General features: G+C 40.4%; 1 protein-coding gene across 4 annotated transcripts in view; it reads left to right on the forward strand.

Annotated features, from left to right (window-relative positions):
* TRMT2B (tRNA methyltransferase 2 homolog B) overlaps positions 1-23,484 on the forward strand; it is a 146,347-nt gene that overhangs the window by 28,765 nt on the left and 94,098 nt on the right. For 3 of the 4 annotated variants that reach the window (XM_023732382.1, XM_023732381.1, XM_012555887.2), the window contains 7 exons: positions 4,192-4,338; positions 5,939-6,033; positions 6,369-6,583; positions 6,750-6,851; positions 7,991-8,110; positions 8,344-8,443; positions 19,710-20,417. In XM_023732382.1, coding sequence (XP_023588150.1) covers positions 4,192-4,338; positions 5,939-6,033; positions 6,369-6,583; positions 6,750-6,851; positions 7,991-8,110; positions 8,344-8,443; positions 19,710-19,836 — 906 coding nt within the window. In that variant the 3' untranslated portion in view covers positions 19,837-20,417. Of the gene's footprint in view, positions 1-4,191; positions 4,339-5,938; positions 6,034-6,368; positions 6,584-6,749; positions 6,852-7,990; positions 8,111-8,343; positions 8,444-19,709; positions 20,418-23,484 lie in introns of those variants that run through there. The other variant, XR_002824307.1, reaches the window with a different exon arrangement.

The following is a 23,484-nucleotide window of genomic DNA, read 5'->3' on the forward strand; positions in this document are numbered from 1 at the left end:
TGTTCTAGGGTTTCAGGATTGTTGATTCTCTGTTTGGCTTAGTTTTTCGGATCTTTGTTGTGGAGGGACGGCATGGTGCTTCTGCCTAGACCGCCATCTTGCCGGACCATCCCCTTTGGATTATTTTGAGGCAAGTTCATCGTATTATATGAAATGTAGAAACTTCAGTGTGAGTTCCAAAAGAAAGTATTATTTTTAACATAATCTCATATCATTATTACACCTAAAAATAGACAGTTATCCCACAGTATCATCAAATATTCAGTAAATGTTCAGCTTTGACCCCGATTTTTATCTAATAATGTTTTAATTTTTGTAATAAAAAAAATCAAATCCATTGTTGTTGAGTTGATTCCGACTCATAGCGACCCTATAGGACAGAGTAGAACTGCCCCATAGAGTTTCCAAGGAGTGCCTAGTGGATTCAAACTGCTGACCTTTTGGTTAGCAGACGTAGCTCTTAACCACCATGCCACCAGGGTTTCCAGTTTTTGTAATAGGTTTGTTCAAATCAGGATTCAAACAAGGTTCACATGTTGCATTTGATTAATATGTCTCTTCATTCTCTTTTAATTTGTAGGTACCCCTCCCTTTTAATTGTTTTGTTCTTACACTTTATTTTTTGGACCAACTGGTTTGTTTTCCTGTGGAGAGTCTCACATTCTGGATTTTGCTGATTGCATTCCCATGATGTCGTTTAGAGTTATCAGTAACCAATGATGTCATTTAGTGTTGTCAATAATCAAGAAACTATTTCCTTGTAGAACTTACATTTTAGTGGGGGGAGACAGACTTAAAGAAAACAATAAACATAATAAGTAAACTATATGATATGTTAGAAGGTGATAAGTGCCATGGAAAAAATATAGCAAGATAAGAAGGATAAGAAATTCTGGGGGTTGGGAGGAATGTGAGTTGTAATTTTAAATAGCTAGTCAAGATAGGCCACATCAAGAAAGTGATATTTGAATAGAGCAGTGGTTCTCAACGGGGGGGGGGGCAGTTTTTCCCCATAGGGTACACTTGGCAATGTGTGGAGACGTTTTGGGTTGTCACTACAGGTGGAGGGTGCTACTGGCATGTAGTGGGTAGAAGCCAGGAATGCTGTTAAATATCCCATAGTGCACAGGACAGTCCCCCACAACAAGGAATTATTTGGCTCAAGATGTCAATAGTACCAAGGTTGAGAAACCCTGGAATAAAGACTTAAAGGAGGTGTGAATGTTACACTCCAGACAGAGAGAACAGCCTTTGCAGAGGCCCTAAGATGAGTATGGCTGGCTTTTTGGAGGAACTGCAAGTAGACCCAAATGAACGAGAGGAAGAGTAGTAGGAGATGAGGTAAGATAGTTAATGGGGGCCAGATCATGTAGTGCCTTGGGGGTCATTGTAGGGACTTTGGCTTTTATTCTGAGTGAAATGGGGAACCACTGAAGGTTTTGATCAGGGGAAGTCATGATAAGATTCAGGTTTTAGCAGGATCACTCTGGCTATTGTGTCAAGGATGGATTATTGGGGGGCAAGGTAGAAGCAGGGAGAATACTTAGGAGGCTGTTGCAATCGTCCCGGTGAGAGATGATATAGACTCTGCCTGTGGAGGTGGATACAGCTTGAAGATAGAACAACAGGATTTCCTGATGAATTGAGTGTGAAGGGTGAGAGACAGAGGAGTAAAAAATGGCTTCAGGTGTTTGAATGGGGCGAGTGGAAGAATTACCATCAACTGAGATGGGAAGACTGCAGTAGAGCAGACTTTGAGGGGATGATTACTAGTTCAGTTTTAGCCATGTTGCATTTGAGATGCCTGTTAGGCATCTAAGTAGATATGTCAAGTAGACAATTGGATATATTAGTCTGGGGTTCCAGAGATAGAGATTTGAGACTTGTCAAGATAGAAATGGCTTTTACAGCCGTTGGACTGGAAGAGATTGATCACTAAGGGAGTGAGAGTAAATAGAAAAGAGAAGAGGAACATGGACTGAGCCCTGGGGCCTCTCCCATTTTAAGAGGTCTGGGAGAAGAGGAGGAGCCAGCAAAGGAGACTGAGAAGGAGCAGCCAGTGAGGTGGAAGGAGGCCAGGAGAGGGTGGTGTCTTGGAAGTCAAGTGAAGACAGTGAACCAGGGAGGAGGCATTCATCAGCTGTGCCAGATGCTGCTGATGGGTCAAGTAAGGCGAGGACTGAGACTTGACCATCGGCCTTTGGAACAAGGAGGTTGTTGGTATCCCTAATATGAGCAGTTTCAGTGGACCTGAGTAGAGTGGGCAAATGGGAGGAGAGGAATGGGAGACAGTGAATATATATACAATTCTTTTGAAGAGTCTTGCTACAAAGGGGAGCAGACAAATGAGGCAGTAGTTGGTGGGGAGAGTGAGGTCAAGAGAAGGTTGTTATCCTTTATTTTAAAGATGAGAGAATAAGAGCATGCTTGTATGTTGATGGGAATGATCCAGTAGTGAGGGAGGAAAGTAATGGTGCAGGAGAGAGAGAAGGGAGAATTGTTGGAGCAATGAGCATAAGTAAGCATAAACCATTTACTGTCCTGAATTGTATATGTAGAAACGGTTGAATTGGTGTATGTTTTACTGTGTATATTCTCAACAACAAAACAAACAAACAACCCATTTGCTGTTGAGTTGACTCTGACTCATGGTGATCCCATGTGTGTCATAGTAGAACTGTGCTTCATAGGCTTTTCAATGGCTTATTTTTTGGAAGTAGATTGCCGGACCTTTCTTCCGAGGCACTTCTGGGTGAACTTGAACTGCCAACCTTTTGATTAGCAGCTGAGCGTGTTAACCGTTTGCACCACCCAGGGACTTCTAAGTAAGCTTAGACATTTTATATTTCTTTATTTCATTTCAGTAGGAGTTTTAGGAGGACTATTTTGCCATTATTACCACAAGGCCCCTTCAGTCTTAATACTTAGGCATTCCCATATAAGAATAGGCATTTTAGTCTCCATTTTATAAATGAAGAAACCAAGGCCCTAGGTCGTAGAGAACCTGTATTTCACATCTACTGATCCATTATCTTCCAGGTCAGGCTCAATTTTTCAATTCCCATTCTTTCAGGACCTCTGTGATATTTGAATCTTGCTTCCAAAAAGCATTCCTTTCCAACCAGCTAAAAAAAAGTTGCTCCAGTCTTTCTTTGAATCACCAACTTCAAGATTCGAAAAATGCGTTCAGTATAGTTAAGCATATTGTATACTGCATTTATATGAAATTATATAGCAAAAGTGATCAAATGCAGCCTAAATTGATTTTACACTCTCAGGCAGCACTAGTTTTTGGTATAACTCCCCGTTCCCTGCATAATCTTGGGCTTGTTTGAAAATACAGTGAACCCAGACGCATGCATTATGAAAACAAAAGGACCTAGTAAATCAGGCAATGTGTCTTTGTTGTAATAGCAATTGGCTTTTGTTTGAGAAATTTGCCTTTGAGGATTTTTGATATGCCATCAACTAAATCAGGATTGCATTCGACTTGTATTCACAGGTGGATCAGACTACGTGATAGTGTAGTTGGTTATATGTAGTGGTTATATGAAGAAATATAGAAATAATAGACTTATATTTGGAAGTTATAAGAATAGAATCATAGCAGTCTAGTACATTAGGAATTGCTGCCAGAAGGAATTAATAGAAATGGAAGATCGTTGCATTCTGAAATGGGTTTATGGCGTGGGATGCTGCATATAAGGAGCCCTGGTGGCGCAGTGGTTAAGTGCTTGGCTGCTAACCAAAAGGTCGATGGTTTGAACCCACCAGCCGCTCCACAGGAAGAAGATGTGGCAGTCTGTTTCCATAAAGATTACAGCCTTGGAAACCCTAGGGGGCAGTTCTTCTCTGTCCTATAGGGTCACTATGAGTTGGAATCAACTCAACGGCAATGGTTTTTTTTTTTTTTTTTTTTTTGGTTTATACTATATGTAGAATAAACTGAGATTCTGTATAGGAATATATTTCTTGTTCAGTCATTCATACCTTCTTTTAACAGTATTTATTGAGTACCTATTATGTGTCAGACTGTAAGTTTTCATGGAGTTTCCAGTTTGGAATACAATGGATAGTATCCCTCTGGAAGGTTGCAGGCAGGGATTATATGTTTCTTATATCCCTCAGCATGAATAATCAGCTGTGGAACTTGTTAATTTTGCCTTTGTAATAATACTGTTCTCTTCCTAGTACTATGAAATATTCCTTCGACAGTCCCGAGCGGAGCCCTGCCTTCTATTTCATGAAGGTGGGTACTGGCGTGAGCTCACAGTCCGCACCAATAGCCAAGGGCACACGATGGCCATCATCACTTTCCATCCCCAGGAATTAAGTCAGGTGAGACTCACAGGATCATAAGGGGCAGTTTCTGAAGCAACCTTTATTATTACTATGCTGCGACTGGTTTTTGGAGGTTTCAGGGCAGATAACAGAAACTATACCTCCGTGGAATATTAACGCAGGTCAGAGAGAGGGGTTGGAGATGAGGAAGACGAGATCGCTCTTTAAGCATGTTGCTGGTGTAGTCAAACCCTAGAGACTGTGGCTAGGTTACCAAGTTAATTATCACATGATGACTATGACTCTTAACTATTTTCATAAGAACTTTGCCATGGAGATTAGTAGGTGCTCCACTGGATCCAAAAACCAATTCAATAGAGATTAGAATGTAGTCAGAATTTCATGACCCAAATAACATGTTACATTTGTAATACATTTAGAGCTTTCAAACATTAACACAGTAAAACATTCCTGTACTTATTTGATCATCTCAACCAACTTGGGTTGCCATCAACTAAATCAGGATTGCATTTGATTTGTATTCACAGGTGGATCTGACTACATGATAGTGTAGTTGGTTATATGTAGTGATTATATGAAGAAGTATAGAAATAATAGACTTATATTTGGAAGTTGTAAGTAAGAATAGAATCATAGCAGCCTAGTAGTACATTAGGAGAGGTATTGTCAACCCTCATTTTATAGATGGGGAAATGGAGGCACAGAAGTACCCAAGATTAAAGAGCCGGTAAATAGCAGAGCTAGTACCTGAACCCAGGTCCTTTGGTATTTTTAAGTATAGCTCCAACATGGTTTATTGTGATACATCCTTCTGTCAAGCTAATGGTTAGACTCTCTGGAGTGATGTAGGCATTTTAAAATGTTCTGAACTCAAAGAAAGAGTTTAGTTACTATACCCATTCTCTTCTGTGCCCCCTTATTTCCTTTCTCCCAGGACATGCACTTTCTGAGGTGGTGTTTTGTGGGTGGTTGGGATGTTTGAAGTGGAGAAGTATGAAGGGAACCAAAAGGTTATTGCTTTTTTGCGATGGCACAAAAAGCTTAGTTTAGCTCCTCGTTTGCATTGTAATCCATCTCTCTCTCTTTTTTAATTGTGCCTTAGGTGAATGTTCACAGCACAAGTTAATGTCTCATACAAAAATTTATACACATTGTTTTGTGACAGTAGTTGCAGTCCCCACAATGTGACAACACACGCACCCTTTCCACCCCGGGTTCCCTGTGTCTATTCAACCAGTTCCTGTCCTTCCCTGCCTTCTCATCCTGCCTCTGGATAGGAGCCGCCCATTTGGTTTTTGTGCATCTGATTGAACTAAGAAGCACACTCCTCACGTCACACTTTCTTTAGAGACTTCTTAAATAGGCTCAAGCCAGAGAAAGTGCCACGGATATTGTATAGGATTTGTCAAGAGCAGATAAGCAAAGCAGTGCTTCCATTGAGATGTGGAAATAGCTTCTTTTTTTTTTTTTTTTTTTGTCCTATAGAACATTGCTTTATGTTAAGTGTTATTTATAATAGGATTTGAGAAGTGTGCCCTCTGGTCTGACTCCTGCAGGGCTGACCACTGTAGGGTTTGGAGAGAGAATTTGTCAGAGATGAGTCTTTGCTTGACTGCTGATTTCATGGTCTGGACAGGAGGAGCTCTGTGTCCAGAAGGAGACTGTAAAGGAGTTTTTCACCAAAGGGCCAGGAGCAGTCTGTGACTTGACATCACTTTACTTCCAGGAAAGGTAAACCTGGGACAGCCAAACAGCAAGTAGGAGGCTGAGGGTTGTCATACTCTGGGTTTGTAGATTACTAATGCAGAGCTGCTGATAGCTGAGGATCTGGGCTAAGTGATCCTGGCCCTCATACACCAGCCAGGTCTGGTAAGCCAGAGCAGAATGTATACGAGAGAGTGTCTGCATGTACCTCCATCCCTAAGAGGGGAGCTCCTGCAGAGCTTTCTGGGCCATAGCAAGGAGGCTTTGTCTCCTAGCTGGAACCTTCCCCTCTAACCAGCCACTAGAGGCACCAGTGAGCTGCTCTGCCCCCAAGATACATTTTTCTTTTCTTTTTTTTCCAGCACCATGACCCATTGCAGCCATCAGCAATCCCCCTACCAGCTCCTATTTGGGGAACCCCACATCTTTGAAGATCTCCTGGACTTGAAGATCCGCATCTCTCCAGATGCCTTTTTCCAGGTTAACACTGCTGGTGCAGAGATGCTGTATCGGACCGTGGGGGAGCTGAGTGGAGTGAACTCCAACACCATCCTCCTTGACATCTGCTGTGGAACTGGCAAGTGGCAGCCCACAGCCAAATCTATATGTTGCTTAGCTCACAAACACTGCCCGCCTAGTACACAGGGCCCTTGTAGCTTAGTGGGGGAGGGAGTGATGGTAATCCAGGCATAACCTCATTGGATTATGCCTAAGATATCCTGCTCTTATTCTCTCTTCTCCAGGTGTGATCGGCCTCTCTTTGGCTCGGCATACCTCCAAGGTTCTCGGGATTGAGTTGCTGGAGCAGGCAGTAGAGGATGCCAGGTGGACTGCAGCCTTCAATGGTACACTGCTCACAGTCTGGGGGAGAAATTGAGATGCACTTGTTTCCTTGCTATAGAAAGGGTTGTGTGGGAAAGGGTATCTATTGTATCCCCTGTCTGTGGTGAGGAAGGGAGGGGATTCTTGAGTGGTCAGAGTTGGATCCTGATGGTTTTCTGGAAAAGGTCCTAATGATTTTTTTTCTCTTCTTCTTCTTTTTTTTTTTTTAATAAATATTTTATTGTGTTTAAGGTAAAAGTTTACACAGCAAATTAGGTTCCCACTTAACAATTGCTACACAAATTAGTGATATTGGTTACATTTTTCACAATGTGTCATCATTTTCATTCATTCTGTTCTGGTTGTACCATTTCCAGTACTCTAGTTTCCCTGACCCTTTACTTCTCATCTTCGCTTTAGAGTAATTTTTGACCATCTGGTCTCCTATTGATGATTTTTTTTTTTAAAGGAGCTCATTACTCACAAATGATATTCTTTATTTTATGAGCCAATCTGTTATTTAGCTAAAAGGTGACCTCAAGGGATAATTTTTGCCTAATGACTTTCTCTAGTCTTTTTTTTTAATCAAGAAAAAGAGAGAGAAGGAACAAGCCTAGCTAATAGGAAGAGAAGTTGGTAAAACTTTGAACAATATAGAAGAACCTTCTTGACATTAGACTCATGAAGCATCATAGCATGCTACAATAGGTTTCGAGCTATTTTTAGCAGCAGAATCTTGTCTTCAAGCAAAATCTTATGCCAGACTACGATGTAGAAAACAGATCCTCTTGTCCCTTCTACTCCACCTCCAGACAGCTCCTGAGGCACTGTGTGAAAACCTCTGATAGAGCAGAAAGAGCAATTGAGTAAAAGTCAAGGTTCTGTTCTTGACATAGCTACTTATGTGCCTTGTGAGTCTTTAAGTTGTAAAATAATACTGTCTAGTCTCTCAAGTGCAAAGGCTTACTGAGACATTCCAAGGAAAAATACTTTGGGAAAAATGAAGCAAGTCCTAAAGCATTTCATTTATTGTTGTTGTTCAGAATTATGCTCAATCCAAAGGGAAAATGGCAGAGCCCTAGTTCCTGTACATTTGTATACAGCTGAAGATTTTCCCCCACTGCTGAGCTTGAGTTATGTCATGTGGGCCTCTCTCCTGCAGGCATCACCAACTGTGAATTCTATGCTGGCCGAGCAGAGAAGATTTTGCCACAGTTACTGAAGTCAAAGAATGATGGGCAGTTAATTGTTGCTGTGGTGAACCCAGCCCGGGCTGGACTTCGTAAGGATAAATAGCTTCTCTACTGGAGAGCTAGTTGGGTGCTCCCCATGATGTCTGCCAGCTTTTGGTCTGCATTTTCACACCATGCTAAGGGTGTTCCCAGTGGGCTGGCCCTAAATCTTCTTCTCTTCTACTCGTAACCAACCCTAAGTGCTGGTCATTTGGGAGTTTATCATGACCAGGAGGACCATGATAGTTTTATTATATTAATATCAAGATGTTTCCTCCTTCAGATTACCAGGTGGTTAGAGCCATTCGAAACTGCAGGGCCATCCGCAGACTAGTATTTGTTTCCTGCAAGCCCCATGGTGAAGCTACAAGGAACTTCATTGAGTGAGTCTTGATTTCTTTTTTAATTTACTTATTTTTTTCTGGTTACCAAAGTAATCCATACCCACCGTACAAAATTTGGAAAATGCAGAAAATAGTAAATAAAAGAAAAAAATTATGTATTATACCGCCATTAAGAGTCAGTTACAGAGCCAGGATCAGGGTGAGACAAGTAAGGCACTCACTTTGGGTGCAAAATTTAAGAGGGTGCCAAAAGTCTCAGTAACCAAAATAAAATTTTAATGCAGTATTTCCAGAAAATCAAAATTGATCCCCCAAAAATCCATGATAAAATATTAAATTTTTCAATAAAGACAGGCTCTACTCCTGTACTTGCTAAACCTTGTCTCACTCACCTCACCCTAATCCCTGACCTGGTTCCAATAAAACTTTATTTACAAAAACAAGTAGCCGGCCCATGGGCTATAGTTTGCCAATATGATTTTCTAAAATATTGAATCAGGTATTATTTGTCTTGACTACTGAGCTTTTCTTCTGCCTCTTGCTTCACTCTAGTTCAGGCCTTGGTCAATGATTTTGATTTTTGAAATGTTTTCTTTTTGTAATTTCTCTCTCATTAACAAAAAATACAATTTCTTTAAAACATTCAAACAACACAGGCAGGTATAAAGTGCAGATGACATATTTGGATAAAACAAGTGAGAATTAAAAATGAATGAAATGAGCTAGAAAAAGAACAATAACCTAAGGAAAGTTGAAGGAAGAAATCCATAGTGATAAAAAATAATCCAGAAATTAATGTATTACTAAACAAAAAAACCTGTAGACTTGACAAATAAACAAGTACATGTTTTTGGAAGAAGGAAATAAAATAGATAAGTAAACCTAATTGAGAATAAAAAGGGGCAACCCCCCCCAAAAAAAAACAACCACACATTGTCTTAAATAAGCAAAACAGCATAACTACAGATATAAAGGAATTTTTAAAAATTACAGTGAAACCTATGAGAGCTGGAACTTGACGGGACTGCCTTGTTTTTCTGGGTCTTGCAAGTTTTCCACCTTTGACAGGGTGTAGTCTTACCGGTTTTCTATCACTTGTTTTAGTGGAAAATATTTGAATTTTCCTTCTCTGACAAGTTTCCACCTTTCACAGGTTCTGACTTTTGCAGGTTTTGTTGTATAAGAAAGTACTTTTTATAACTCCAAATATATTTGAAAACCTAGATGAAATGTGATTTTCTAGGAAAATGCAAATGGCTAATATTAACTCCAGAAGATAAGTAAACCTAAACAGACCAGTAACCATGGAAAAAATTGAGAAAACTGTGAAAGCATCAGGCCCAGATGTTTTTACAGTCTTATTTCCTTGGCTATTCTTGCACATTTACTCTTCCAGCTGTAAATTTTACTTGTTTTCCCTGCTAATGGACATTTAGGATATTTCATCTTTTCTTGTTACAATGTAGTAATAAATATCTTTATATATATTCATTTCACATGTGTGTGAGTATATTTGTAGGATAAAGCCTCAGAAATGGAATTATTGGATCAACGGGTATAGATGCATTTGTGATTTTACTCTGTATCGCCAAATTTCCCTCCATAAGGATGGTACCAATTTACACTCTCACCAGTAATTTTTCAGAATTCGTGATTCTTTGTTGTATTGCCAGCAGAGTGTTTTATCAAATTTTTGAACTTATGCCAATCTGAGATGTAAAAAATGGTATCTCACGGTAGTTTTAATTTGCATTTCTATTATTGTGGGAGAGATTGAGCATCCCTTCATGGCTTATTTATAATATTCCTTTTCATATCCTCTGCTCATTTTCCTGTTGGGTTGTTGGTTTTTTTCTTATCAGTTTCTAGGAGAAAAGTCTTTGTGGTATGAATTGTAAATTTTTTCCTGTTTGTATTTTGTCTCCTGTCTTTGCTTATGGTGCTTTTTATCATGCAAAAGTTGCTGATATTTTTAAACATTTCTATTGAGATATAATTCATATACCATATGACTCACCTTTTTAAAGTATACAGTTCAGTGGTTTTTAGTATATTCAGAGGGTTGTGTATTTATCACTACAGTTAATTTTAGAACATTTTCATTAGCCCAAGGATACACCCAACACCCATTAGTCATCACCCCCCAAGCCCCACCCCAGTCCTAAGCAACCACTAATCTACTTTCTATCTCTATGGGTTGCTTGTTCTGGACATTTCATATAAAAGGACTCATACAATGTGTGGTCCTTTGTGACTGGCTTCTTTCACTTACAATGTTTTCAAGGCTTATCCATGTGGTAGCATATATCAGTACTTCATTCCTTTTTATGACCAAATAGTATTTATTGTATGGATATGCCACATTTTGTTCATCTTTTCATCAACTTACGGACATTTGGACTCTATGTTTAACATTTTGAGGAACTGCTAAACTGTTTTCCAAAGTGGCTACACTGTTTTACAGTCCAAACAGTAATGTATGAGGATTCCAGTTTCTCCACATCCTTGCCAAAACTTTTATTGTCTAACTTTTTTTTTGCTGTATCTTTTTTTTTATTCTTTTTTTATTGTGCTTTAGATGAATACAGAGCAAATTAGTTTCTCATTAAACAATTAATACACATATTGTTTTGTGTCGGGATACTTTTGGTTTAAGGTTTAAGATTTAAAGATTATCTCAGGGCAGTAGTTTCAGGGGTTCATCCAGCCTGAACAGCTCCAGAAAGTCTGGATCCTATGAGAATTTGAGATTCTGTTCTACATTTTTCCCCTTTTGGTCAGGATTATGCTATAGAATCTTTAAAAAAAATTTTTATTATTGTACTTTAGATGAAGGTTTACAGAACAAGCTAGCTTCTCATTAAGCAATTAGTACACATATTGTTTTGTGACATCGGTTACCAACATGATATGTAAACACTCTCCCTTCTCAAGCTTGGGTTTCCTATTACCACTTTCCTGTCCCCTCCTACCTTTTATTCCTTGCCTCTGGGCTGGTGTGCCCCTTTAGTCTTGTTTTGGTTTATGGGCCTGTCTGATCTTTGGCTGAAGGGTGAACCTCAGGAGTGACTTCATTATTGAGCTAAAAGGATGTCCAGGGGCTATACTTTTGGGGTTTCTCCAGTCTCTGTATCTTTTTTGTGAGTTAGAATTTTGTTCTGTATTTTTCTCCAGCTCTGTCTGGGACCCTCTACTGTGGTCCATGTCAGAGCAGTCAGTGGTGGTAGCGGGGCACCATCTAGTTGTGCTGGACTCAGTGTGTTGGAGGCTGTGGGAGTTGTGGTCCATTAGTCCTTTGGACTAATCTTTCCCTTGTGTCTTTGGTTTTCTTCTTTCTCCCTTGCTCCTGACAGGGTGAGACCAGTGGAGTAGCTTAGATGGTAGCTCACAAGCTTTTAAGACCCCAGATGCTGCTCACCAAAGTAAAATGTAGAACATTTTCTTTATAAACTGTGTTATGCCAATTGAACTAGATGTTCCCTGGAGTATATTGTCTACCTTTTTAATTATAGCCATCCTAGTGGGTGTGAAGTGGTATCTCATTGTGGTTTTGATTTACATTTCCCTAATGTTTAATGATGTTGAGCTTTTTATGTGCTTATTGGCCATTTGTGTATCTGTCTTGGAGAGGTGTCTACTCAAGTCCTTTTCCCATTTTTAATCAGGTTATTTGTCTTTTTATTATAGAATTATTAATAGTTCTTATATATTCTGAATATCAGTCCCTTACCAGAATCATGATTTGCAGATATCTTTTTCCCATTCTGTGGATTGTCTTCACTTTCTTGATAATGTCCTTTGTTGCACAAAGTTTTTAATTTCAATGATGTCCACTCCATCTAATTTTTCTTTTGCTGCCTGTGGTTTTGGTTCTGAGGTATGTTTTTAAGTAGAAATAGCAAGGTTCAGAATTGTGTGTATAATAGTAAGCTATCTTTGTAAAAAATAAGAACATGAAAAATATATATTTGTATTTGCTTGTAGATGCATAAAGAAACTAGTAAGTTACTGTCTTAGTTATTTAGTACTGTTACAACAGAAATACCACAAGTGGATGGCTTTAACAAACAGAAATTTATTTTATCACAGTTTAGGAGGCTAGAAGTATGAATTTATGGCACCGGCTCAAGGGGAAGGCTTTCTCTCTCTGTTGGCTCTAGGGGGAGGGAGGAGAGGTCTTTGTCTCCTTTCAACATATGTGGGCCTGGTGTTCCTTGGAGATCTACGTGTGTCTTGTCATCACTCTTCTCCTGGGTCTAGGAGGTTCTCAGCGTGGGGATCCTGGGTCCAAAGGAAGTGCTTCACTCCCGGCTCTTCTTTCTTGGTAGTAGTCAGGTCCCTCTCTCTGCTTTTTCTCTCTCTTTTTATCTCTTGAAAGATAAAAGGTGTTGTAGGCCACACTCCAGGGAAACTACCCTTACATCAGATCAGGGCTATGGTCTGAGTAAGGGCGTTGCATCCCACCCTAATCCTGTCTCATTAACATAACAAACATAATCTAATTCTCTTTAACATGACCTAATCCTGCCTCATTAACATAACAGACAGTTTACTCCCAAATGGGACCATAACCACAGGCATACAGGTTAGGATTTACAACACATAGGACAATTACATCGGATCACAAAATGGAGGACAACCGCACAATACTGGGAATCATGGCCTAGCCAAGTTGGCACATACTTTGGGGAGACAATTCAATCCATGACATTCTACCCTTTGGCCCCCCAAAATTCATGTCTTTGCTACATGTAAAACACTTTAACTCCATCATATCATCCCAAAGGTCTTAAATCAACTCCAAGTCCACATTCATGCTAGGACAAATTCCTCTTCATCTGTGAACGTGTGAAATCTAGACTATAAGTTATCTGTTTCCAAAGTACAATGCTGGAACAGGCACAAGGTAGACATTTCCATTACAAATAGGAGAAATTGGAGGGAAAGAAGGGATAATGGGCATCAAGCAAGTTCAAAACTCAGCAGACCAATTTACATTAGCTCTCAAGGCTTGAAAATAATCCTGTGTTCTCTAAGACCATCTAGGCAGTGGCCTTGCTCCCCAGATTCTAGGTGTAGGCCATATTCTCTGGATTCTGGGTGGAGGCCCTTCGGCCTTGGGCTTCACCTCCGCGTTCCAGACCCAGCACTCTCCAGGCTCTGCTCCCTCGTCTTTGGGCAGCCCCATTCTCCTAGTCCATCTCAGTGGCAACCCCGCCCCGTCAGCCCTGGCGGGCCACTTTCTTCTCTCTTTTGGGCATGGAAGCCCCACCCCTTCAGCTTTGGGCAGCAGATCCGGCCCCATCCTCCTGGCACTCATGAATGGCAGCCCCACACTCCGGAACTGGGTTGGTGAAAATCTTACTCTTTGAAACTTAGGAGGCTGTGACCCCAACCTTTGAAACCTAGAGGCTGTGGTTCCACCCTTTGAGACCCCAAAGGTCATGGCCCTACCCTTTGAGACCCAGGCAGCTCTGCTTCCCATGCTCCTTGTCTCTTCAGCTTCTGTTTCCTGGTTCCTTGGCCTCTCAGCCCCTCGGCTCCTCGGGCCTCTCAGGCGAGCCCGGCATCTGCCCTGCTCGGGCAAGTGTCACAAAGCTCTTTAGCTATACTGATAAGTGCGCAGAGGCGCCTCACTTGGCCAGTAAGCCTCCACCCAAAGGCACTCAGCTCTCTTGCTCTGTGGGTCAGCAAGCTTGGGTCCGTTGACAAGTGCCTGGAGGCACCCCACTCCGCCAGGAAGCCTCCTGCTCAAAGGCACTCAGCTCTTCCAGTCCGTGGGTTAGTTCCTACATCGTCTAGCGCCAGCCTCCTGGTTCTGCTGCCTTCATTTCTCTGCTCCTGCTTCTCACCGTCTGCGCTATCTCTGGTGTTACAACTCTCCTCACTTCCTTTAGAGCCCTCACCAGAATTGCCTTTGACAGCCATAATTCCACCAACAGTCTCTTCAAGGCAACCTAGACTTTTACTATTAGCCACCTCAAAACTATTCCAGCCTTTACACATTACCCAGTTCCAAAACCACTTCTACATTTTAGGTATTTGTTAGAGAGCACCCACTCCTGATACCAAATTTCTGTCTTAGTTATTGTCTTACTGCTATAACAAGTGGATGGCTTTAAAGAGAAATTTATTCTCTCACAGTCTAGGAGGCTAAAAGTCCAATTTCAGGGTGCCGGCTCCAGGGGAAGGCTTTCCATCTCTTTTGGCTCTGGAAGAAGGTCCTTGTCATCAGTCTTCCCCTGGTCTAGGAGCTTCTCAGTGCAGGGACCCCATGTCCAAAGGACGCGCTCCCCTCCTGGTTCTTCATTCTCGGTGGTTGGAGGTCCCCCGTCTCTCTACTCGCTTCTCTTTTTTATCTCAAGAGATTGACTCAAGATACAACCAAATCTTGTAGATTTAGTCCTGCCTCATTAATATAACTGCCTCTAATCCTGCCTCATTAACGTCATATAGGTAGAATTTACAACACATAGGAAAATCACATCGGATGACAGAATGGTGGACAATCACATGATACTAGGAATCATGGCCTAGCCAAGTTGACAAACATTTTTGGGAGACACAGTTCAATCCATAACAGTTATCTAGTGCTGCTATAACAGAAATACCACAAGTGGATGGCTTTAACAAGCAGAAATTTATTCTCTCATAGTTTAGGAGGCTAGAAGTCCAAATTCAGGGCACCAGCTCTAGGGGAAGGCTTTCTCTCTCGGTCGTCTCTGGGGCAAGGTCCCTGTCTCCTTTCAACAGCTGTGGGCCTGGTGTTCCTGGAGATCTACATGTATCCTTATGCAAAACAGTAATTTAAAAAATAAAATGTGGTTAAGAATAATCCTAGGATTCTTTTAACACTCATACTGAGTAAAACAATAAACATGGCCTCACAAAGGCAAGACAAATTTTTGAACTGCTCTATGGGGCAGTTCTACTCTGCCCTGTAGGGTCGCTATGAGTCGGAATTGACTGGACAGCAACAGGTTTTTTTATAGGTAACTGCAAGGAGCCCTGGTAGGGGATATGTGCGTATGGTTAAAAAAAAATCAAATGATATTAAAGGGTATACAGTGAAAAATGAGTCTCTTTCCTACTCCTGACCTCTAGTCCTTCAGATGTCACCACTTTTATCATTTTCTTGTGTAGCCTACTAAGAGATATGCTGTGACTACAAGCATATGTGTGTGTGTGTATACATTACCATTCCTCCCTCCTTTCTATTTCTTTTTAAACAAATAGTTGCATACTATGAACTCTGTACTGTACCATGCTTTTTCATGTACCAATAGATTTTTGAAATTGTTCTGTAATGATGCAGCATCTACATCAGTACATATAGGTCTACTTAATTTTTTAAATAGACTATATTTTTAGCTTATATAAATATACTGTAATTTATTTCACTAGTCTCCTGCTAATGGACGTTAAGGTTGTTTCTACTCTGTTGCCACAAACAGTGTTACAGTGAATATCCTTGTGTATATATCTATGCACTTGTATGCACATTATGTCTATATGTGATAGATAAGTGTATGTGATAGCATATACTGTATTAGATAAATGCCTAATGTGGAATTGCTAGCTCCAAGGATATATGCTCTTAAAATTTTCGTGTATTTTATAGCAGAACTCTAGAATCAACCTATCAAATATCGTTTTGGGATTGTGATTGGAAGTACACTGAATTTATTAATTCATTTAGGGAGAATTGAAATCTTTATGATATTTTTTCCATCGATGTCTGTGGTATGTTTCTTCAGTTACCGTATTTTTTCAAAATTAACACGTGTGTTATGCATTTTTTTTGCCAACCACTCAACCCACCCCGCACGTTATTTTTGTAATTGCACTATGCCAATTTTTTTTACATGTTGCTGACTTCAATTTCTATTTCTGATCACATGGAAACTTCGCTTAAGGTAAGTATTGATTTTATATTACTTGAAATTTAACACCAAAGTATTTACCAGTATATCAAAAGTGTTAGACAAAATTTAACTTTTGTAATTTCATGATAAAATATCATTGTATTTCTTATGAATGGAGCAGAGGGACACCATGTTGAAACCAAAGATTACGAATGCAGGAAGAACTACAAAAGTAACATTTTCAGATTATTTTTGCACACATGTAAAAATGGCTTGGGGACGGTGTCTGACCTCTAATTTTACAAGGAGAAAGGAGACTGAAGACCAACAGCCCAAGGCTGATTCCCATGAGGCAGAGGTCAGACATGTCTTCTCTCTCCACCATCTTTACCAGTTCTGACACCAACCGGCCCTCCCATCGCTGCTTCTCTGCTGGGTTCGATAATTCATCACAATGGCCACGCAGAACTTAAAGACGATCCTCAAAGTTATGGGGTTTATTAGGGAAGTAACAGATTACAATTCAGGTTGAGGAATACTCAGGATACAGTTCTTCCATCAGGACAACCTCTTCCCAGCTGTGCTCGCAGGCATGCCTCTCCCTGGCCCTAGGCCTCTGACCAAAGGCACTCAGCTTTCTCTCTCCATGGGCTGGGAAGCCCACCTTGCCATCTCTTGCTGTCTGGTCTCTGCTGCCCCGTCTCCGCCACCAGTTCTTGCCGTCTCTAGGGTTACAGCTCGCTCTCTGTCTCCTGGGTTCAGGAGCTTCTCAGCACAGGGATCCCGGGTCTAAAGGACATGCTGGCACCTGGCTGTTCTTCCTTGGTTGTGGTGGGCTTCTCTCTTCCCCACCTCTGGGGTGGCTTATTTCAAGCCCAGTGGGTTGGCAAAACTGACCAATCCCCTTGGTGGACTACAATTACCCTATCTGCACAGTCCTGCCCAATCACCTGGGTGGGAGTTACAAGACCATGGTGAGAAAGGCCAAACAAAAGCGATTCATTACACCGCAACACATAAGCAGGAGATTAAAGAAAATAAACAGAACGATATGATTTATTTGTTATATGGGAGGATGGGTAAATGAGGCTGAAATTCACTTCTGGAAATGTCACGAGACATGCATGGTATATGCATGGGTGCACTATGCCAGAACTGTTTTACTTAATTTCATCATTTCTGTGCATTATATGTGTGGGTGTGTTATTTATGTGGGCACATTATTTGTGGAAAAATGTGGTACTCTAGTCTTAGGTAATTCTCCAAAGCTATATAGTTTTGTTTTTTTTTTCGTTATAGATGTTTATATTTGTACAAAATATTTTAAAGTTTTTGTTGTTATGAATAGGATCTTTTCATGACATCTTATTGCTGACCTTTTGTCCAGCTACCTTATACTCTTTTATTGGTTTTATTCATTTTCAGTTGATCCTTTTGCATTTCTTGATAGCTGAACATATGGTCTCCATATAAAATTTTCGTCTCTTTTCTTCAAAACTTATTCTTTTTCTTATTGCATTGGTAAGAAAATGGTCCATTGTAGCAGTGATAGTGAATATCTTTGTCTTGTTCCTGATTTTAATGGGATACGGCTATTTATACTATTCAGTGTTAGCCAGGGAAATAAGTACTCTTCTGCTTCACTGGTTTGAGTGTAAATTGGTATAACCTTTTTTGAACAGTTTAGTGGTATATGTGTTAGGGTCTTAAAAAAAGTGTAAGCCCTTTAACTCAGCAGTTCCTCTAAATAACTAAGGAAGTGTGCAAAGATATAAGAATATTCATGGAAGGGCTGTTTGAAATAGCAAAAATTTCTAAACAACTTAAATTTTCAATTGTAAGGAATTGGATAAATAATGCTACATTCATTTAGTGAAATACCATGTAACCCAAACCAAACCCACTGCCATCGAGTCGATTCCAACTCATAGTGACCCTGTAAGACAGAGTAGAACTGCCCCATAGGGTTTCCAAGGCTGTAAATCTTTATGGAAGCAGGCTGCCACATCTTTCTCCTGTGGAGTGGCTGGTTGGTTCAAACCACCGACCTTTCAGTTAACATCTGAGCACTTTAACCACTGCACCACCTGGGCTCCTTGAAATACCATATAGCCAATAAAAAAAAATGAGGTAACTTTACATATACAGCTTTATGGAGAGATGTTCATGATGTTTTACTAACTGAAGAAACTGGTTGTAGAGCAGTATGTACAATACGTACAATGTGATTCCACTCTTTCAACAATAATTTACATGTACACACTTGGAAAGATATATGCTGAAAATTTAGCAGTGGTGAGCCTTCTCTGAATGGTGAGATTATAGATGATTTTTATTATTTTTTTGTTCTCATTTTTGTTTGACTGTATTTTCTGGTGTTTTTGTAATGAGCTTTTGAAATAAGGGGAAAAATGTAATTTACTTTGGAAAAATCCAATAGAATAAAGTTTATTCAATAAATATTTATTAATTACCTATTGTGTGCAAGGGGGCCCTGGTGGCACAGTGGTTAAGAGCTTGGCTGCTAACCAAGAGGTTGGCAGTTGGAATCCACCAGCCACTCCTTGGAAACCCCATGGGGTAGTTCTACTCTGTCCTATTGAGTCACTATGAGTTGGAATGGACTAGATGGCAATGGGTTAGGTTTAGGGTTGTTGTGTGCAAATCATTGTGAGGCATACAGAAAAGTATATGACCTGAGCCCCTCGCTCCGCTCAGCAAATATATATTGTGCCTCTATTCTGCGTCACACATTGGGAACACAAAGATAAATAATAGCAGTTTTGCCTCGTTTCTAACCTCACAAAGATTATACTCCGGTGAGGAAGATGGTTAAAAAAACAGGCTGTTGTTGTTCCTGTTAGTTGCCATGGAGTTGATTCCAACTCATGGCAACCCCATGTTTGCAAAGTAGAACTGCTTCATAGGGTTTTCAAGGCTGTGACCTTTTAGAAGCAAATTGCCAGGCCTGTCTTCCCAGGCGCCTCTGGGTGGGTTCGAACCACCAACCTTTTGGCTAATAGTTGAGCACTTAACTGTTTGTGCCACCCAGGGACTCCAAAAAAAAAAAAAAAAACGAAAACGGGTAGTTACATTAGATTTGATAAATGCTACTAAAGAGAGGGAGCCCTAGTGGCACAGTGGTTAAGCAGCTCAGCTGCTAACTGAAAGGCCCGTAGTTCCAACCTACCGGCCGCTCCGTGGGAGTAAGCTGTGGCAGTCTGCTTCCGTAAAGATTACAGCCTTGGAAACCCTATGAGGTAGTTCTACTCTGTCCTGTAGAGTCACTATGAGTCAGAATCAACTCGACGTCACATAACAACAAGAGAAACACAGAGGACTGTGGGAGCCTAGAGGAGGGGCTTAAAGTTTAAGAAGTTTGTGTTCCTATAGGTTCTCCTTTTGTTTCTAGGAACTGATATTATGATCTTTGTCCACAGCCTATGCTGTCCTCCCAACTCTGCTAAGAAGCTCCTAGGGGAGCCTTTTGTCCTGAGACAAGCTGTACCTGTGGATTTGTTTCCTCACACTGCACACTGTGAACTGGTGCTCCTCTTCACTCGATAAGCAGCCTCCTAGAAGACCGCAGGCTATTTGTTAAGGCCGAAGTTTCAGTAACTTCCAGGTTTGGCATATTGCTACATTGCAGATCCCGGGGCCATTACTGAGGAAGATACTCTTTGGATCATGGGCAGGAAGAATATAGGAGCCTCCTGTCTGAGGCAGATTTACTCTTAGTTTTAAGGTTTCCTTGCTGTCATGCATGTTTGCCTGGTTTTGATCACTCCTCACTCCTTGGCCTTGGATCTGGACTGTTCTTTCCTTTTGCTGTCAGCCTGTCATGGCTCCCTTGGTCCTAGCTTATAGTCTTGACTCCTCTGTCTGACTCTGCCTATGGTATGGTGACAGCTGAGCTTTTCTCAGCAGCTGGTAATAATTTCACATCAACTTAGGTCTCTGCATTTGCTCTGAGATTTTGCTAGATATGTTTTTGAGACTTCTGAGTTCATGAGGTAGTCAAGGATTAGAACTAGAAAGAAGTCTAGCTTAAAAAAAATAACAAGCAGGGTTTTTTTTTATTGATTCTTTCAACAAATACATATATATATATTTATTTTGTCGTCGTTGAGAATATACACAGCAAAACATACATCAATTCAACAGTTTCTACATGTACCATTTAGTGACACTGATTACATTCTTCGAGTTGTGCAAACATTCTCCCCCTCCTTTTCTGAGTTGTTTCTCCCCCGTTAACATAAACTGCCCCCTAAGGTTCCTGTCTAATCTTTCAAGTTGCTGTTGTCAGTTGGATCCCATATAGATAGTTCTTGAAAGAGCACAATGCTCAAGGCAGACATTCTTTACTACTTCAGCTAAACTCTTGTTTGGTTTTAAGAAGACTTCAGGGGATATTTTTGGTTTAAGGTTTAAAGATTTCAACAAATATATATTTTTAATTAAGTCTTGTTTTTTAAAATAGCAGAGTAAGCAATGAAGTGATTGCAGGGCGACTGAGTGATCATCAGTAGAGAGTCATTCCTTTGGGTTTCCTAGGCTTTGAGGCTTCTAGGATGCTCCTTAAAATGTGATTACCTCCTGGAGCAATAGCATCAATCACTTCTTCATGGAGAGAGAATCGGTCATAGGAGAGACCCTATGGGAAAGATCTTCAAAGAAGAGACTAAATACCTATAATTGTGCTGTGTAGTATGGAGACGAAAGCTGTAGAATCCCATAAGGATCCAGTATATACTATAACAATCTGGATATTGAAACTGACTATATATCAACATTATCTAGTCTATGATCTATTCTGTTCTAGAGTTGTTCTTGGATACTTGCCCAACAATTTAGATTATGCTTTGAATCTCTTAACAGCCTAAGGTCATGTAACTCAGGAAGCATTGTCTGATTTACAAAATGATATCAGGTCAACTAGTATTTTTAATTCTTCTCACTCCTGAATACTTTTAGAGAAGCCCCCTTCTTAGAAAAATATGGCTGTTAAAGCTACTATGTAAATATCCATTTTTTAAAGACTAGATGGAAATCATCTAATATAATAAAAGTGTTGGTTTTATAATAGTCAAATAAGTTTTTTTTCCATTTCTCTATTTTTTATTTTATGAGGCATTGGTTGTTCAGTGGTATAAATCTCACCTTCCATGTGGGGGAGACCCGGGTTCCATTCCTAGCCAATGCATCTCATGCACAGCCACCACCCATCTGTCAGTGGAGGCTTGTGTATTGCTATGATGCCAAACAGGTTTCAGTGGAGCTTGTACACTAAGACTAACAAGTAAGAAAGGCCTGGTGATCTGTTTCCGAAAATCAGCCAATGAAAACTGTATGGATCGCAATGGTTTGATCCTGAACTCATGGTGATAGTGCAGGACTGGGCAGCATTTCGTTCCATTGTGCATGAGGTAGCCATGAGTCAATGGCAGCTAACAACAGCAACAACGATTTTTTATTTCATGTAATGGGGTTATACTATTTTTATAATTTAATATTTTTAAAAAGCCACTATATTTTTTCTCCTCCTTTGTTCCCCGTATCAGTAAATGGCAGTATCATCTACCAGTTGCCTAAGCAGGAAACCAGGAAATTTTCTTTCTCATTCCTGTAGCCAGATGCCTACAAGATAGATTCTACCTGGATATCCAAACTCAACCTGTCTAACATTAAATGTTTCACATCTTTCCCCTAAACTGTTCTTCCTGTATTCCCAATTTGATGGAAAATACCAATCTATTTAGTTACCCCAGCCAGAAGCCTGGAAATTATTTTTGAGTCCTTCTTTTCCTATACCCTCCCACCCTCACCCAATTAGTCACCAAGTCTCCATCTTTGCAGGCTACCATCATCTCGCACCAGATTATTATTGCAAGAGCCGTCTTCCTACCTGATGCTGCTTGTACCACTCTCGCCTCCTTCCATTCCATTCTCTACGGCCAGAGTGATTTTTCTAAAATGCAAATCTGATCACGTCTCTCCATTGCTTAAAATCTGTCATTGGCTTCTTAATTGCTTTTAGACTAGAGTGTCAAATTCTTTGTTTTTTAATTTTATTGTGCTTTAGCTGAAAGTTTATAGTGCAGATTAGTTTCTCATTCAAAAATTTATGCATAAATTATTTTGTGACATAGGTTGAAATCCCCACATTATGTCAGCACTCTCCTCCTTTTCCTTCTACCCCAGGTTCCCCATGTCCATTCGTCCAGTTTTCCTGTCCTTTCCTGCCTTCGTGTGGCTTTTTTTGGGCAGGTGTTGCCCATTTCGTCTCATATACTTGATTGAAGTAAGAATAAGAAGTACGTTCCTCATGTGTGTTGTTGTTTGTTTTATAGGCCTGTCTAATCTTTGGGTGAAAGGTGAACTTTGGGAGTGGCTTCAGTTCTGAGTTAGAAGGGTGTCCGGTGGCCGTAATCTCGGGTGTTCCTCCAGTCTCTGTTGGACCAGTAAGTCTGGTCTTTTTTTTTGTCAATTGGAATTTTATTCTACATTTTTCTCCAAAAATGGGACCCTCTATTGTGATCCCTGTCAGAGTGGTCTGTGGTGGTAGCTGGGCACCATCTAGTTCTTGTGGGCTCAGGCTGGTGGAGGCTGTGGTTCATGTGATCCATTAGTCCTTTGGACTAATATTTTCCTTGTCTTTGGTTTTCTTCATTTTCCTTTGCTCCAGACAGGCTGCTTGCAAGCTTTTAAAACCCCAGACACTACTCACCAAAGTAGGATGTAGAACATTTTCTTTATGAACTATGTTATGCCAGTTGACCTAGATGTCCCCCAACACTGTGGTCCCCAGCCCTCAGCCCAGTAACTTAAGGTGTTTGGATGTGTCTAGGAAGCTTCTGTGGCTTTGCCTTGGTCAAGTTATGCTGACTTCCCTTATACTGTGTGTTGTCTTTCCCTTCACCAGAGTTAACAATTGTCTACTATCTAGTTAGCGATTTCCCCTCTCTACCCCTCTCCTCCCTCATAACCATCAAAGATTATTTTGTTCTGTGTGAAACTTTTTCTTGAGTTTTTATAATAGTGGTCTCATACAGTATTTGTCCTTTTGTGATTGACTTATTTCACTCAGCATAATGCCCTCTAGATTCATCCATGTTGTGAGATGTTTCTCAGATTCATATTGTTCTTTTTTATGTAGTATTCCATTGTGTGTATGTACCATAGTTTGTTTATCCAGTCATCTGTTGATGGGCA

The sequence above is a fragment of the Trichechus manatus genome, unplaced genomic scaffold (genome assembly GCF_000243295.1).
Source record: "Trichechus manatus latirostris isolate Lorelei unplaced genomic scaffold, TriManLat1.0 scaffold00051, whole genome shotgun sequence".
Lineage (NCBI taxonomy): Eukaryota > Metazoa > Chordata > Mammalia > Sirenia > Trichechidae > Trichechus > Trichechus manatus.